At 43.1% G+C, this 18,946-nt stretch overlaps 1 protein-coding gene across 11 annotated transcripts in view; it reads right to left on the reverse strand.

The window, feature by feature from the left end:
* Positions 1-18,946, reverse strand: part of ADGRL3 (adhesion G protein-coupled receptor L3) — a 1,472,013-nt gene that overhangs the window by 100,538 nt on the left and 1,352,529 nt on the right. For all 11 annotated transcript variants that reach the window (XM_069626103.1, XM_069626104.1, XM_069626102.1 and 8 more), the window contains one exon: positions 18,296-18,387. In XM_069626103.1, coding sequence (XP_069482204.1) covers positions 18,296-18,387 — 92 coding nt within the window. The remainder of the gene's footprint in view (positions 1-18,295; positions 18,388-18,946) is intronic.

The following is an 18,946-nucleotide window of genomic DNA, read 5'->3' on the forward strand; positions in this document are numbered from 1 at the left end:
TGCCCTGAACCATAGAACATGTCGGTCTCACAAATAAAGTATACATTACACATTTGATCTGCTATCCTTGCATGGATCCAACGGGGCAAATAATCCTATTTGTGGTGTTTGATGGTGGGTCAATAGATTGACTCGATTATCTGATTCTACTAAGCTTGCATTAGCCCCATTCGTGTTATTTTGCAATGAAGTGACCACTATCATGGCAATATTAGGAGAGAGCATCAAATGCACAGATTCTTGCCTGACTTAATCAGAAGCAGTTTACCCCAAGCCCACTTTTGCCCATCACACCATTCTCTTAAAACAGAGTGCTGCGATGCTTGATTGTTTGCACGCCGGTAGCAGTACAAGGCCTCCAAGACAGCCAAGCACCCTTGGGCTGGACAAAGATCTCATGCTCAACCTGCCACCCTTCTGCACTGCCTCCTGGCCACCCCTCACACTGGGGACTATATCTGTAACCCCTACAGTCCCCCCACACCCCATTTTCTTCTTTTATGCACTTATCAGACTTACCCAGTTCTGCTGCCGTAAACACAGCTCTTGCCGACCACACTACCCCTGTTTATTGCTGCATTATCTATTTATTTGTATTTATTATTATTTATCTGTTCTCCTCTGCTCTGCACTTTCCACTCTCCCCCTTCCATGCACTTTTCCCCCTTTCCCTTGCACTTGCTCGTTCTCAATGTCACTGGGCATAGTAAGATCGTTGTTTTGTTCTCCCCTGTTTCCCTCCCTTGCCTTGTCGTGCTCGGAAACACTTGTGTACGAGCGCGATACAAATAAAATATCATATCATGGTAGCCATCACTACCATCTTATACTGCCATGAAGGTGCCTCGCCGTCCCACGGAATCTCTGATGAGCTTGACACGAAAATCCCACCTTCTGCACATGAACTGCAGATGCATTATTACAGCCCTGTTCATTGAACAAAAGCTTGCCCATGCCAACAGTGCCAATCTGGGCATACAAAGATAGACTTCCAAAAAGTGTGCAGTGCATTGAAATGTCAGCTGCCAGCTTCATGGCCAACAGATGCCGGGAGAATAGCTCTGGGGCAACGCGCTCATCTTGGAAGCACAAATGGCCCAAGTCAAATGGGAAGGCCACATCCTCTTCCAGTTAAAAAGAGGGAGGAATTTAAAGAACATGATATCGTTCACTAGACATTTCTTGGACTGAATCCACTGCGCCTGGTAGCCAGACACCACTGCCTTGCTCGCCATTTAAATTCGGCCATCTATAGGCTTGCGTAGTTGCCCGGGTCCTTTGCATGCGCTGTCAGCAGGTGTGGTTGTTCTTATTGATTCTATTCCTTTCGAAGGCAGATTAACATGGTGCTCTTTGTTGAGCCCAGATTCCGGCCTTTTTGGGGTTCTCATTCCCTTTAAGGGTTTTCAGGCAGTGTTGGTTGCCCATATAATGTAAATGGCTGATGCGTACTGCCTGGGGACAGTCCCACCTGACTGAAGACAGTAGGAACCACACTACCTTTCAATGTTGCCTGGTGAGAAGATGCAGAGGCTTCCAAATGCCAGGAATTACCCCCCCCACCCCCCCCACCGCCACCACAGGTGAAGGGAGCGTGGGCAGGCCAGCATTTGTGTAGGGCTCGACCCCATTGCAAATCCAGTACCGACCACTGTCTCTGCCCGCTCGAGATACCAAATTCGTATTACAGAGCACCCAGATCCTTCACAAACAGTGCGTACAACAAGAACAATGCTTTTGCAGTTCTGGGTTTGCAGGCTTGATCACCCCGTTAAATGCAAGTTACGTCGACAGTCAAAGAGACATCGACATCTCCCATCAGCTACTCACTCCTTCCAGAACTCACCACCAATATTGGGGGTTGGGGGTGTCGGTGGGGAACATGCTTCCGAAAGACCAATCAATCTGTTAAACACAAGACATTTCCTTCACAGTAACACCTGCAGTAGCACAATGAGCAAAATGCACATTGATTTAAGACAGCATAGCCCGTATTCCCTGGGAGAACAGCAACGCCCACAGATGGTGGATTCAAAACAAATTGGAAAATGCCAGCCGTTTATTGTTCTTTCGTTTCCAATTGACCTTTGCGAAATAAATGAAATCCCTGACTGGCATTGCGCACCAGAACAAAACAAAAAAATACTCCACTGCAAACGTCCGATGAGGATACATAAAATGTTAACCGAATGCACAAAGGATTTCTGTGCGAATAATGCTTATTTAAGGAAAACGGATCATACGGACACCGCGCGCGCTCTGCCCATCACCGGGTAGAACACCACGATCCTGGCATCTATTTATGGGCAGTGATGCAATCCCAATGAGCATCTGATTATATGTATATATTTTTTTTAAGCTTAATTGATTACAGATCCTGGCTTTTATTTAATCAAATACTCAAACTGCCCTCTGGAAGCGATCCATTCATAATAGGTTCCATTTTGGCTGCAGTAATCAACAGAAAATGGCCGAATTTCAAATGAAGCCAGCATGAGAAGAAAATTATGCAAGCCCCATAGGGAAATAGAAATCGTTCGCAGACAGCCACACCATGCACACACACAAACACACACATATCTAGGGAAGCACTGGGAAACAAAAGTGGCCCTAGACATTTTTTTTTCAAAGTGGTCCCATATTAACGTTGTGCGATATAATTGAGTAAACATGCCCAACCCCTTTAAGGAAAGCTTGAGTGTGGGATTTCCCCAAAGAATAGGTCCAAATGTTCCATTCTAAGGTACATTGTTACCCTATAGAGAGATTACAAAATACTACAGCATAAACAAACTAACACTGCTTGTTGAGGGTGAACCGAACAAACCCAAAGCTTGATAACTAATTAGCAAAGATGTGCTACCTAATTAGGCAATGTTGTCATGTAGTCACTAAGGAATGGATCTTACATACACAATTAAGTCTACAACTAACTAAAATGGTTTAATACTAGTAGGTGCACCAGTCCATGTTATTATCGTCCTTGCTCAAACTGCATTTCCCCATTTACTCAAAGCTCTAGATCAGAGGTTTGCAACGCGTGGCTCTCCAGCTGTTTTGGACTAGGATTACCATGATACCTCATCATTGAATATACTGCCTAGGGATGATGCGTGTTGTAATTTGAAACAGCCGGAGAACCAAAAGCTGCAGACCTCTGCGCTAGATGATATAAAACGTGAAGTCTTGCTCTCCTGCCTCACAGGAATCTCCATCCAGGTTCTCAATTACCTTGCCTTTTGCGTACCGCGCTTGCGCAGGGCAGCTGAAGTAAAGATTGTCTACTTTAGGAAGTCAGGACTATCACAGGATATGATATACAATATGATTCATTTATAACGCGCCTGTACACAAGGGTTTCTAGGCGCGACAAGACAAGTTAGGAGGACAAAACAAATGGTCTTACTAGGCCTTGTGTCATTCTGATTGTGCAAGTGCAAGGGGGAGGGAGAGAAGTGCCAAGGAGAGGGAAGGGGGAAGTGCAATCTGGGCAGCAATGCTCAGAGTAAATACAATTATAATAATTCTAATTATAATTTAATTGTTCAATTGTTCATTTATAACGCGCTTAATACCAATGAGTGGTTTCTAAGCACGAGATTGGGATTCAAACCTTTGTTGCGCTGTGTTGTCTTGCTTCCGAGATGAACGCATTGTCCCTAAGCTATCCTTCCTCCTCCTACAGGCAGGGCAGCACGGCCATTACTAGGTTATCACTTTGCAATGGTGCCTTCACTCCTTTGCGGCCAACCCATTTCCCTTCCCCGTCCATTGACCCTCTTTGCCCCACAGGAGCGTCAAGAGGACCACACTCTCTCCTGCTGATTCAGTTAGCAGCCAACATCATTACGAATGGATCAGAACTGTTGTCACCTAAAAGCCAGCTTTAGGGGGATCCGGCTAATTGGTAAGCTTTCACCCTGTGGTCCCTGTAGAGAATAGGAAATGTTTCAGAAAGGGATTGTTGGTAAGGGACAGACGTAATACCTCTGAGGGTAGAGGGAGTGGAGGGAGTGGACTAAAAGGGTAAGAGAATGGGTCCTGTGTTGGAGGCTGGAGCCCACTAGATTATTACTGGGACGAGGAAGAGGTGCATCAAGGTAATTGCACTCATCAGTAGATCGGTTTGGAACAGGGCTGTGACATCGCTCTAACACGCTCAAAGTTCCAACGCGCAATATGATGCATACCAACCAAGCTACCACCCATCAGGAGGCTATGCTTCTCCAAAGTACTTCTATATCAGACCAGCGTTCGAAATTGAGATTCGATAAGCGGGAGCTAAAACCAGCTCCTCAGTGTCGGGCATTACCCTGTAGGCAGGAGCTACCGCGGGGGAACCCGAGATGCTCCTTTAACTTTGTGCCCATTTTGTCTGAACCACTGTGTTTAAATATGTATTAGATGGGTTCTAATTCTTGTTTACTAACATTCTGAAATACTCAACGTTAACGTCACATTTGCATGTTTGGAAGGCACCAGTTGGCCCTAGGAGCCAAAAGTAGCTCCTGGTAGCTGTTGGTGTCAAGCTAACCAGGCTCTACTATGCTGGAAGCAGAAGCTAAATAGCTCCCAGCTCCTCTCAATTCCAAACCCTGCAGACCATTGCAACCTGGCACCATGGGCACTCAATACGCCCCCACTGGATGCACGATGCCTTAGGTGCTGTCAACCAAATCACTTAGAAACCGCCACATGCATAACAGTATAGGGTACTCACGAACTGCACAGGCATCTTGAAAGTGCCCTCTTTCCAACCAAACCCGGTCACCTTCTCTTTTAGATCTGTTAAAGGCCCGAAAGACTGCGCCAATGCAACACCTAACCCGGCAGGGGGCCAAAATGGCAGATGTGAGCTGTATAAGTCCACCATAAATAACATCCCGGAACATTTTGGGTTATCACAATTGGCTTGGCAAGCCATCAGCAACAATCCTGCACGCACAGGCGGAATTGTGCTTTCCTGTCCCCGGAGGAAGCACCTTTGAGCAGTTTATATATAGCCATTGATTAGGATATTCTACATCACATGTTTAAATAATAGTCTTTTTTTTAATGAAGCTTGTGTCTTCGGTAGGATAAAGGAATTAGTCAGTTCTACCTGGATTTGGACCTGTGACTGCAATGTGGGCGGAGCTTAACTCTAGAATTATGCGTGTATGGCATGAGAGATTGGGGTTAAAATGTTTCTGCAAGGATTGCAGGCTCTTACTCAGTTTCGTTTCGACTGTTGTACAGCAGCAGCACCGGGTTATAATGGCAATCCCATCTAATAGTCTATACCATAAAACCAAGGCAGGCTAAGCTCCCAGATGACTTCAACGGCGAAAACACATATCCTTCCATTCCAGCCATCCCGAAAGTGAAACATTTGAGTAAATGTGTAGGTGTCCCCAAGTGGAAGGAATGTTTTCATGGAGCTTTTCTTCAGCAAAGATGGATGCTTTATTAAAAGAAGGGCCTTATGAAACCAGTACACACCAGCACAACTATACATGGAGGGCCTGCTGCAAATCACGCTCAAAACATACCCACGCATTTTAGCGCATTGAGGCCATACAAATGGGGAAAGAGTGATAAATAACCAAATACAATACATTGCTTCTTAAGATTTTGAGTAAAAAGGAAAGGTCCTAAGTAACTGTAAGACGTTAATTAACAAACAACTAAAACTATGCATTAAAAACCATGCTACTTGGCAGATGTGCGTTTGTGTGTCTCCAGGAAGTGGAGTCGGAGCAGCTCAGAAGGCCTCGTCTAAAATGCTTCCTGCCAAGATGTGAAGAATGTCTCTCACTGGTCCTGGGGTGACTTTATGAGCCTTTTGTCTGTGGTTTGGCCTAGCATGACAACTTCGAGGCGATGGAAGCATGATCCTCGTATGCCCAGCGGAGTGCTGCAAGAACGAAGTCATTCGCACGGGAGTCCCTTCCAAGGGGCTGGCTACCGATCCTTGGAAGCACAACAGATGCCTCCATGCTGGCTAGGCAGTTGGCATACAAAGGATGTTTACAAAGCGACTGTGCAAGCTTCCTGAAACATAGCTGGAATTATCTCAGCTGGACGGGCTAGGGTGGTCATATGATGGGCCAACGCATGCTCAGTGGCAGGTGGACTTTGCAGCCCTGCTTCTGTGGTAGACGTCTTTAAAAAAAAAGACAGCTACCATCTTGGATTGAAGTCCAACACTTTCTCTATGCTGTATGTGTGGCAGCTGCTGCTCTCATTGCAGGTCTGTTTCTGGTAGCTTCCTTCTCTAAGGACTATGATGTAGCCGACCTCTGTAGATTCCAAGAGAGTGTTTGCTGGACCTTCCCATTGAAGCAGAGCAGGCCTGTGAACTGAGTTTCCTGCCTTTGGTTCATTGGGGATATTTTGGCCTTTGGTCTTCTTGTGAGGCGTGGCTGCACTTCCTGTTGGCCCACTAATCATGAGGGTTGCAGGTGTGGGAAAGTAATCCTGTGGGGTATTCTGGTCTTCCTGGACCAAAACAAGTCAAGATGTTCTTTTGCTCTTTCCAGGTTTTCCAGCCATAGGGTAGGGAAAGTGGAATTGTGGGGGTTGTAGTTCTCTTCCATGTGATTCCCACTCCAGGTCTGCAGGGCTTTGACTTGGGGCCTCCTTTCCAATACTCCTCGCGGGAGGGCAAGGCAGCTGGCTGAGGAAGCAGACCAGGGGTGGAGAAAGAAATGTGTTTGGCGGTGGTCGGGGGGGGGGGGAGCCTCAAGAAGGATAGCTGCCCAGCAAAATGCTTCAGTGTAGCGGGGTGACAAGTGCTCGAGTGTGCCGCTGTGTAGGTTTGGTGCCAGTGGGAGCAGGAGTTGACATATCAGCCGTGTAGGATATGGTAGGTTATTTAGAACACGCTTAATACCCAGAGGTTTCTAAGCGCGGACCCAGGGATCGTACCTGTGTTGCACCGCGTCGTCTTGCTTCCAAGGCAAGCACGTTGCCCCTGAGCTATCCTCCCGAGACAAGCGATGAAGAAAGCAGTGATGGATGAACCCGCAGTAGCACAGGTTCACCGGGGGAAAAAATGGGCCATTCATGGCAGTCAGGCTTGAGGGAGAAAGAAATGATGGTCTAATGATGCCCAGAAATTCTTGTTCCTTATTAGCTGGGCCCACAAGAACGTTTGGAAAAAAGGTTCTAAAATACGATCTCTCTATTATTTGGTAATGTTGCATTTAGTCTTTGTGCCTTTAAATCACGTTTAGCAAGCGACAGGTGTGCCAAGGCTGCTATGAATAGGCTTCCCATTGTCACTTACCCACATGGCTTATTCGGTTGCAGGCCATGTGAATTCTATGGGATATGAATAGGCGGGATGTGTCGCCTGCAATCTCTGCACGACTGATCAGAGCAAAGGTGGAAACGCAGCCGAAGGGAAAATATGGCTCCAATTCTGCGGAAAGAAAACCGTGCCTCCCTGTGCCAGCAAATGCGATACTTAGCAGACAGGGAGGGGGGAAAAAAACACAACGCTCAAATATGTTCTGCAAGCAACAGTGTCATTAGTTGGGAAATGCTACTTGCTTCAAGCAGCAGCATTGGCAAGAACGATCCCATCAATAAGTCTTTACAAACCTTCTTTATCTCTCCGGTTTGAAAGCATTATAATTAAATACAATCAAAGCGGTGCTTTAGGAATATGCTCTAAATACCCTCTAAAATATTTTATAGAGAACGAATCATTTAAATAATGTGTTGCGTAAATGGCAGCCATTATTACAAAGGGCACCGCTAGGAAGCGCCATCACTCAAACGAGGCTCGGCACATGCTGCGCCCCGCATCCTATTTTTATACTGTGATTAATTTAATTGGGTTTTACGGGCCCAGATTTCTTGCTAATGTGGGATGAAGCCTCCAAAGTTCGCGAAGCTTGCCATTGTGCGCAATTGTCCTGTGTAAACATTGGAGCTAGTATTTCAAATTGGCCTTTAAAAACACATTTGCAAAGAGAATGGCTGTCAGAAAGAGATCCGCCGGTTGCCCGGTGCAAGTTAATGGGATCAGAACATGCTGCGGTGCAAGGGCTCTGCGATTGGACTGTGTGCAGCAGGCATTGTGGGGTGGCGGGAGCCGCGCCTTCTTTCAGGGGGGTGGGGGGGTGGAAGGTGGAGCTGCCCTGTCACTGGGGAGGGATGAAGCCGATGCATGCGTGGGTGATGTAGCCACGGGGGTTTTGATTGTAGCCCCGGATAGAAGCTCAGGGGCTACAACCAAAAGGCTAGCTAGCCCCAGAGTCCCAACAGTCCCGGATGTTTTACAAGCCTAGCAACACCCCTGTTTGGTTGCCTAATAACAGCTGATAGACAGAGAAAAGGTACTCGGCATCAGAAGATGTTAGATCACCTTTATTTCTACACCAGCTGATCACTGTCATTGGTCTATCCGCGGGGGGATGGTAAAGCAGCCCCATCTTTGTGGATCCTGAAGAAAGTATTTATACCTTTCAATCCCAAGGCAGATAAACTACATGCATATTTGCACTGCAGCATTTTGCAATAGTGCTAAATAGCATGAAAAAGTGAACTAACACATTTGAAAAAGGTCTGTAATGAGAACCCAGGTACATATTGTGTTGCATATCTCACTTGGGTGTTAGGTAGTGATGTTAAATTGACATCTAAATTCAAGGGATTTGTACCTTGTGATTTAGGGGTGAGTTCCAAAGGGATGGATCTCGGCTTAGCGTGATCTACCTCCATAACGGAAGTATTTTGAGTGGCTCAGAGGTAATACGGCCAGATGTGCATTTAGTAGGCTTAGGAGGAGGGCAAAGCACTGAGAACACTGTGTAAATGTAGTAGATTGAGAAGGCCAAATCACTGGGACACCACATGCCCATTTACTAGGCGGAGGAGAATGCCAAAGCACCTAGACCCCCCCATGTGTATTCATTGAAAGAAAGTGGTGAATTAAAAGAACATGCCTGGGCATCTCGATTTCTGTTAGGGCTCCCTTAGTTTTCCTGTCCCCTCCATTTCCTGCAGGCAAGGTACTCTGGGTGTGATGTCATGAGTCCAAGGACACTTTTGACAACAACCTAGATGGGACGTCTTAATGCTTTGGAATACTCCCCTGTGACATTTTGCCTTAAAATGGAAAGGGAAACGCCCTCATTCTTTGATTCATCTTTGACCGTCAAGAAGAAGAGGGATATATACGTTTGCATCGCTGTTTAGAGTGCACCCCATTCCAACCTCCCCGGACATAGAGGTGAAGAAAGAAGGAATCCATGGCAGGGGAGAGATTGTCCCCCAACCATACCCAGAGAACATTGGGGGGGTGAACTGCTGTTTGGACCAAAGCATCTTCCAAGCAACCACATAACCAAGAACGTGGCCCCTGTCTCCCCATGGAATTCTAAACCACCTGAACGCTGGTTTGGGCATCTTGGAGGCCATCCAAGCTGCAGCATGGAAACTGCACGAGTACTCTCGAAACTCAATGCCCATGCACCTCCACCTCTCAGAGCGTTCCCTCAATACCGAAGATCCACCATCTCTGCATCTGAGGAATGCTCGGTCTTATGTAGTCCCTTGCTCAAGATGTCTGTCACCAGCTCCATTCAGCTCCAAACCAATGCTATACCCTGACGCCATGTTGAGCCAGCTGAACCCGCTCGCTGTTGTTAGACCTTTACTCTGAGGGGTATGCATGCTGCTGAGTAAGTTAGAACATAATCATTGTTCTGGTTTACAAAGAGGCTATAATTTAAATACTGCAAAAGGTAATGGGCCCGATTGTAAGTTGGGTGGTAACATTTACAAATGAAACTACTGTTACCACATGTGGTAACATGAAGAGTCCCACTGATTTAGAGACATGCAGACCATTCAGTCCCCATTTTGAAGTCCCACAGGACTCAATGAGGAAAAGACATATTACCGCATGCAGGATTACCACATGAAGCAATATTGCATGCCATACTACTTTTATTTGGAGAACATTTTCCCCTACAAAAAGCAAGCATACCTGGAGTGGTTCAGTAACTGAACGTGTTGTTTGGCAGAGTGGTAAAACATATAGGATTTGCAAATAATACAGTTTTATCACTACCGTCACCAGTATAAAATATTCAAACAGCTTTGTGCTGTTGATGTTTTCAAGGCGCAACTTGGCGCAGACTGGTTAAATTTGTGTTCCTCCGGTACATCTATATATTTTTAGAAGGTTCACCCTGTAATGGCTCAAGGAAATTTACCAAAGGTTTATTTTAATAAAATTACATTTTGTCGGTATACATGTATTTTAAATTTTCACTAGAACACTCTTAATGTATCTCGTGGAAGTAGCATGCTATAGTGTTATTTAACGATTTCTTAATAAAAATATCATCATTCTGCATCTAAACTTATGCCCATGATCTATTTATCTTTTCACATCATCTATTCCATTCATACACCACATTATCCAACATGTTTCATTCCTCATTCACTCAACATAAGAACAATGTATTAGGAATTTCATCAGGGGGACACTACATACATCCACACTCTTTCATGTGTCGGATCTACACATAACTTTGTTACTATTCTATCTCTTCTTTCTGACTACAGTTCAATTGTCTGAGTCAGTTCCAACTTCTTAATCTTCACTCACAGTCTTCCACTCTTTCCTGTGGATTTTGCCAGCCATTGCTGTAGATGTCTTTTCAGCTTGGTGCTCAGGTATCTTTTATTGTGCTACAGTATTTCTCCCGCTATATCATACACTATTCCCTGCAGGGTCAATGTCCAGCAGTTTTGCATCTGATGCCCTTTTGTTTTCTTTCAGGTGGCATTGTGTATTCTTTTTGTTGCCATGTTTATACGCTGTCGTCAACCGTTGGAACGCTGCCGCTGCTTGCCCTGTTTTCTTCCACGTGCCTTCTTTTTCTGTCACCACTGTCTAACTTAAATTCACCCCCAGACCACTTTATCTGGATCCCCAAGCAAAGGTGCAAAGACAGAGCTTAACGCTGTAGCTCCAATGTTCCTGGCTGGATCATGATGGAAACGGTGAATTACATTTTGGGACATTACATTAGATAAAAAAATACATTCTCGGTTCAAACATTGGGGATGTCAATGCAATTAAATGTTCATTTATGAACCATGATGGTGCAGTGTCAGCAACTCATCAAATGAATTATTTAACATTAGGGTTTCTTAGAGTTTGCACACCAAGCAATATGGTCTAGCAACACAATTTGCTGTGTAGGCGCCTCTTAAAAATAAAAATCACATTGCCAAAAAAACGTTCTGTTACACAATCAGAGAGGATTATGGCATTCATAATAACCTGCTTTTAAGTCATGGCAAGGTGGTGCAACATTTTTCCTGCCTCACTCGGGTTTCCTGAAGAGAAAGTCTGATGCCCCGCCCAATTCAATCAGCAGCCCCCTATCGGGTTGGGAGCTGTCAGTCTGACAATTTGAGTCAGTAACGGTCCTCGTGTGGTCTGACTGTTAACAATACGGGAGCTTCTGCTCTCAGAAACTGTCAGGATCACAGCTCCAGCATGGCCAAAGAACAGCACCAGGAAAGACTGCCAAAGTGGGGGTACAGAGGGTTGGTGGCACAATGCAGGAACAGCTGCTCTGAGAAGCTGTCAAACACAACTTCAGCATGGTAAAGGAACAGAGCCAGGAAGGAGGTGGTTGCCAAATTGGGTCATCTGGGGGTAGGTTGACAGTGCCAGGAACGTTTCTCCTTCATGGATTCAACACACAAACAAGGATAGGCAGGTTAGCTATTGAATATTTTGGTTTAGTGGGTGACAACAATGAGATAGGTCTGGTAGGGTGCTTGGAGATCAGGAAACCTTTCAGTGCTTTAGTTGTGGGAGGTCAGGGATGTGGGAGTTGCGGGGCAACAGGATGGCGGGCATTGCTTTTCCTTTTTTGAGCGAGCATGAAAGTAAACCCGAGAGAGGTATTAAACAATCACAATATATAACAAAGTTAAGCAAATTCTTCCCTATATTCACAGACCAATAGCATTAATTGACACCACTAGTAAATTATTTAGTGCCAAGATGCTGGTGGATTCAGAAAAATGGACTTGAGACAATAATATTTCATACAAATACCAACTTGGCTTTGGGTTAAGCACTACAGTCAATGGGATTTTTGATAAAAAATGCTAAAACATGAATCCCTGTCGAAGCAAGGTCATTCTTCTTGATCTCATTTCAGCATCTGATTTAGTTGATTATAATAGGCTCTAGTTGAAGTTATCACTATAGGGGTGCCTGACAAGTTGTTTCTTTTCCTTTCAATAGTGAACTCATGTGAAATTGCATTTATAAATGAACAATCCCTGGATTCCATCACAGTACCACATTCCTAATATTTTTGGCAGAACGTAAACCTGGGAAGTTTAGTGGAAAATAACCCTTTTATTAATTGTCAATCATTGTACCTCACTACAAATTTCATTTTAATTTTGAATAACACAAGTAATTGGATTTGGCTTAGACCACCAGCCCCAACCTTAGGAATGTTTCCAGACACAAGTCACAAGACCATGATTAAAATGAAAAAGAGCCAATTTCCCATGCACCACCAGTGACATCTGCAGGCCAAAATCTGAATTTATATGACATATAATTATTTTCAAATTGAAGAAAATCAATTATTTAATCATTCAAAATACATGTATACCTCCATCATGGATAGGACCTAACAACTTAAAATAAATTACATTTTGTCACCAAAAAATATATCCTGTAAACTATATAAAAGCTACCGCATGAATAATGAAAATAAATGGTTAAAAAGTAGCAAAATAATTAGCTCTAAGAATACACATCACACGGGAACATTCAGCATTTTCAATTGTGTGTTCTGATCGACGGGATATAATCTTTACTTTATTAAACTCACATATTCACATGCAAAGTTACACTATTAAAAAATAAATGCCACTCCATACGTTTAGGAGTGACATTCTCTCCCACCTTTGTAATCATGAGACTGGTGGAAGTCACACGTAGTCACAAGATGAGGGGAGGAGCTGAAGTTTATAAAATAGCTGGTACAGATAGCTAGAATTAATATTGGGAGAGTAATATAAGGCATATTTCTGGATACAACTGGAAGGAAGTGGTGGGGGATCAGAAACCATCTGGATGACTGATTCCCAGAGAGGTGAGAGAAATGAGCCCTTTGAGGAAGGGAAGAGTAAGCCATGCTGGAAACTGGGTTCGAGACTGCCAGTGGAAAAAGGATCTTGCTGCGCCAGTAACTGTAGATTGAGGATCTACACAGATTCTCCCAAGATAAGAAGCCATATTTAAAATGTAAGTATAGCAACCCCAATATATACCTCCAATTTGACCACAGTGCTGTCCATGGTAAAATCATGGAAATCCAAAGGGCCTGGGCCAGGGCCAAGGGGATGCTAATAGGACTAGGACACATGTGCAGTGTTAACTAAAAATGCAGTATTTTCTGTTTGAAACTGAATGCTAGTGAGCTGTCATGTCCTTAAAATCCAATGCATTTCTCTTTATCGAGATGCACAATGTAAAATGGACACATTTTTTGACACAATGAATGGAGATTTTTTGTAGTATAACACATGAAAATAGAATCCTTGGCTCGTGCCGGCATAGAATATGCAGGACAAATTGTCTTTATGAATACTATTACCCAACATATCATCATGCACGTTTGAGACCAGAGGGGACTCTAGTCATAAATTAGATGTTTGTGCAACAGAAATTAGCAGAGAGAATTCATATATTCACAGAAAATCATGCAAGGTGTTAAACCCCTGTAATCCCTTATTCTCAAAATGCACTGGTAAACCTATTTGCAATGATAAAGGACAAGGATGCTTTAACATGGAACCTTTTACTGGAGACAATTACATCTCCTGCCCAAACTTGTAGAGCTGAAGGGAAATTAACAGAAATAGATTGAAAGCTATATACACACACACACACACACACACACACACACACACACACACACACACAGTGAAAGCTGCACACACGCACAGATTGACAGCTGTACACACACACACATATAGATTGAAAGTTGCATACATATGTTCATTGAAAGTTTCATGCGCATATCCCAAGAAGATTCCATACATATTTAAGCATCAGCTGTGCTACATTTAATGTAGAGAAATTATTTTAATCTGTAAATGGTGGGTGCCATTGGAGAAAATGAAGACTGTATTCAGATTCAATTAAAGGGCAATGTGATGCCTCATGCTGAAATGCTTTTGTAAAGTTAAAGATTACACTAAATATATATAAATGAATATGGAAATGAATGCTTGTGTGAATTGATATTAAGGAGATTCACGAAGGCGGGTTAAATTTTGATTTACTGACACATTGATTTTGTAATTATAACATTGTAGTGCTTTCCTTGGTATAATGCAGGAGACCTCCTTTGCTTAGTTAAACGTAATTTTTTAAATAAACCAGGATTTTATGAAATCAATGTTTTTCTCATACAGAATTGAGGGGTGGGTCTATATATCAGGGACATGCAAGTAGCCATGTCACCCTACCATGAACCTATTATTAAAATGTAGAGCACAAATATTTCTACAATGTGTCTTTTATCCAGAAAGGACCTTAATACCAGCAAAGGCTTGATTTGGACAACATCTTTGCACTTGTTGAATAGTCTCCAAGTTGAGCTAATAAGGGCAATCATCGCTACATATTACAGAGTTCCTTAAGCTATTAATATGTTTATTTAAAATGTCAGAGTGTCACTGATATTTCATTAGTAGCACAAATTAGAGAACTGCTTTATATAACTTGATTTGCGACAACATATATGAAACAGTGTGATGCACTGGTGAGGGAAGTGTCTTTTAAATATCAGAGTTTTTGCAGATTCATACTATTTTGTACTAAAAAAGAAAGTTCTTCACTACAACTGGAGAAACAACTTTATCTATTTTGAAAAGAAACACTCTTTTGTAGAATATGTCAAGTGATTTCCTAGTTATGCTACTATAAAACCTTATCCAAAGGCTTTTTCCAGCCTATTCTATAGGACATGTTTTATGCAGTTCCACCTCAATCATCCATCGAAATTTGAAATAGTCTGTGCAAAGAAGAATGTAGCTAAGTTTTGAGATATTGTCAATTTTGTAAAACACAGGATTGTTCATGTGTGATTCAAAAAATGGGATGAATTTAGGTGCTACTATTTTAGTCCCTTTTATTGTAATTGATTATGATGTACAGTGATGAATTTTGGAATTTACATTGTGAAGGAAGACAATCTTCACTGGATTTAGCAGTGTGCACATTTTGTATAGATGTTTTTCAAATTTTAGAAATTTCAGATACCAACCACATTTTAACAAGGGTGCCACCCTTCATATGTTATGGATGGGGTCATGATATAATAGGGTTAGACCCAATAGTGGAACATAAACCGAGGCAATATTGGTTCTACCATCGGGTTTTCTATTTGAAGATTTAAATATACCTTTATACAACAATTATGACAAAGCATTGAGCAATTTAGGAGAGTGCTGTGATCCGATTTGTGCTAAAATGGACTCAGAGAAGCTTACGTTGGTGGAAAGCCTGGTGAAGATGTACAACAAAATGGAAATTGCAAAAAGGGGAAAGATATCCAGAGAATGTCATTGTATAAACCATAAAGTGAAGTAACCACATGATGAAGACATATAAGGAGATGCAGTCCTATGTGATTAGATGTGCAGGGCCAAAATATTGTTACACTTGTATGCGCTTTCGTCTTAACTTACTAGGCTCCCTACAAAGGTGAGGTCCCATAAGAGGGAAGAAAGAAATTGTCAGCTCTGTAAAAAGCAGAGGGAAGCAGAAATGCGAAAACAATGGCTGATTGGCTGTAGCGTAACACTACGGCAGAGGAAAATGTGGGTGGGAAAGTTCATAAGGAGATTAAAGGATTTAAACAGTGAAGTCAAGTGTGCTAAGCTCTTGTATTGATAGTCTGTTTTAATGACCATTGCTTTAGTGAATATTTTAATACTGATAAACAAAAAGTTGGGGGAAATATGCTTTTCCCCAGATTAGTCCACCATAATGAAGTAGGGAAAGGAGTAATGTGCTGGATATGTGGAAAATGTAACCTGGTATTTAGAAAGGGAGGTTTTGATGGGTATATACTATATAATATTATATTGTATTGTGTTGAATGAATGTCTGTAATTTATGTTTTGAAATGTTGTGTGTGAAGTCATTTATTATTATAATTTCATAATTATAGTTATTTTATAACAAGCTTAATACCGCCCGGTTTCAAAGTGCAAACCCGGGATTTGAACCTGTGTTGCTATGCGCGGTCTTCCTTCCAAGATACATGTGTTGCCCCTGAGCTATCCTCCCAGACTAATGCCATTTGTAATGAACTAAGAGTTATGAAGTATACGATTAAAAATGTGTTAAAGTATTTAATATAATAGACACAATAACAAATAGGCTGAGACACTGCCATAGACATGCCAATTCACCATTGTATGGCCAGTTGCTTCCATATTGTGCCAATTATAACTGCATGTCGGGTATTGTCATTATATAAAATGTAAATCCCCTACATTTCCAGTTGCTGCGATAATACAGTCCCCAAAAATCCAATAGATGCAAGTCACTTGCAGTGCACAAGTAATACATACCTAGACTGGCAGCACCAAAATGGCAATATACCCACGTAATAACATTTATCGTGCTGCACAGAAAAATATGCATTGCCACAGTAAGGACTGGCTGCACCCAAATGCCAGTCTAGCCAGGTAATAACACTTATGATTGCTTTATAAGAGATGCCAGGTACACAATGCCAATCCACAGTAAGAAACGGCTAATCTAGCTGCAGCAAAATGATAGTCTAGACATGTATTAACACTTATAATGCTTACTTCATTATAGATGCCCAGAAAAGTATGCCATGACGCAGTACGAAAAGTCAAGACTTGCTGCACCCAAATGTCAGTCTAGACAGGTAATAACACTCATCATGCTTACTTTATTAGAGATGCCCTGTAAGAATGTCATGCCACAGTAAGAAATTACTAGACTTGCTGTATCAATATGCAAGTCTAGACACTAGTAACACATATCATGCCTGCTTCATCATGGATGCCAATTACGTGATAGTGCAAACCCCACCTGCCCCACCCTCCTGACACATCCCCTATTCCTCCAACACTCCTCCTCCAATCCTAAACTTAGCCCCTTGGCCCAGCAGTTCCTCCACATCCCTCTTCCTCTTGCCAGTACTTACATATGAGGCAAAGTGCTTCATAGGGAAGTACTGGGACGAAGAAGAGTATGACTTGGAATAATGAAGATTGCAGGTAAGTAATCTAGCTATTGAACAAAAGCACACCATTTACATGCTCATTTACACTGCACCCATTCACAATTCACCCACACTCCCAGCTACCCACACACACATTTCCATGCACGAACACACACACATTTACAAACAAACCCTTACCTTTTCCAAAATCCATTGCTGCTCCGAGGAACTCCCCTGTAGGCAGGCCTCTCTTCCATGCTCCAAGCATGCAAGGAATCAGCTCTGGTTCCTGGCATGCTGCGCAGAGCAGGGGAGATAGGGCCTTCCTGAGAGGGTTCTTTTTGAAGTCAGTCTAACTTCAAAAAGGATTTAAAACCGTAACGGAAATAATTTCTTTTTGAAGTCGAACTGACTTAAAAAAAAAAAAAAATGAATGTAAAGACTGCTCTTGTCTGAGAGCCCCCTTTTACTTTCAGTTTCCCTCTGCAGACCCCAGAGGTCGCAGAGGCAGGACCAGGCGTAGCACAGGAGTTGCCAGGGGTTGCAATTGCGACCCCTGGCGACCACCAATTCACGGTCCGTATCGGAAATTAATGTGACAAACTTGAAAAACCTCCAGACCATAACATGTCAACTTGAAAAACCTCCAGACCATAACATGTCATCACTTCCTTAACTGACATGCAAAACACTTAGGGTCTAATATTCAGTGTTCTGACAGCACAGAATGTGCATTAAGCCAAAGCAAACAACTGCACTAACTGCCAAATCTATGTAAACATGTCCCTTGTCCGCAAAACATGCTAAATAAACACTTGCAACATAATGGAGTCAGATCAGCTGCTTTTTTTTGTTCGGTCTGCTTTCCTCAGTCTTAGTACACTCCCGGGCCCTTGAGTAAGACACTGCCTTGACCTGATGCAGTTGTCAGTGTCTCTAAAATGCCCCAGACCGCGCATTCGGATGCGCATGCGCCATAAACCCGTGGCACTCCCCTGCCCATGTTAGGCCCACTAAAAGCCCTAATCACTTACTTGATATTGTCGAGGCAGCCGGATTCGGGTTTCAATATGGCCGTATGATGGAACATTTTGTAGAGCGCAATCCCCAGGAAGATTACATTAAGCTGAAATATAAAAGTTTGTGTTACATGGCAGAACTGGAGTGGAAAACAGTAACTCTATTCGAGGTATTAGAGGAGCTGCTCTGGGAAAATTAGCCCTCGGTGCAGCTTTCTAGAGAATGAATCACAAATGACTCGCCGGGAGAGCGAGAAATGCCATTTGTTATTTTTTTTCGCAGGCATACATTTATAAAGTGGTTCACAAATTCAATAGCAACAGATAGATTCAAGGTTTGGACCATAACATGAAAGCTCCGTGTCATCTTTCTGCTGCTATTGAGTGTGCATTGGCCAGAGTGCACATTTTGGCTCAATTGGAGTAACTCGTCTCTCCTGCAGGAATTGTTCCCTCCACAGACGTTTGTTGGAAAAAGGCGGGAGGAGAGAGCACAGACAATTCCCTGTTGTTCAACGGTCCCGAGTGGACCAATGGCAGCTGAGGTCTCGACGACCCGACCCACTGTGAACACCAAACAGGGACGAGGTGAGCCCATGTGGCCCAAGCCAAAAGTGCAGAGTGATTCACAGCAGAGGTCGAACAATCTGCCACAGTATTTCATTT

This window comes from Ambystoma mexicanum, chromosome 6p (assembly GCF_040938575.1).
Source record: "Ambystoma mexicanum isolate Mex_15411 chromosome 6p, UKY_AmexF1_1, whole genome shotgun sequence".
Taxonomy (NCBI): domain Eukaryota; kingdom Metazoa; phylum Chordata; class Amphibia; order Caudata; family Ambystomatidae; genus Ambystoma; species Ambystoma mexicanum.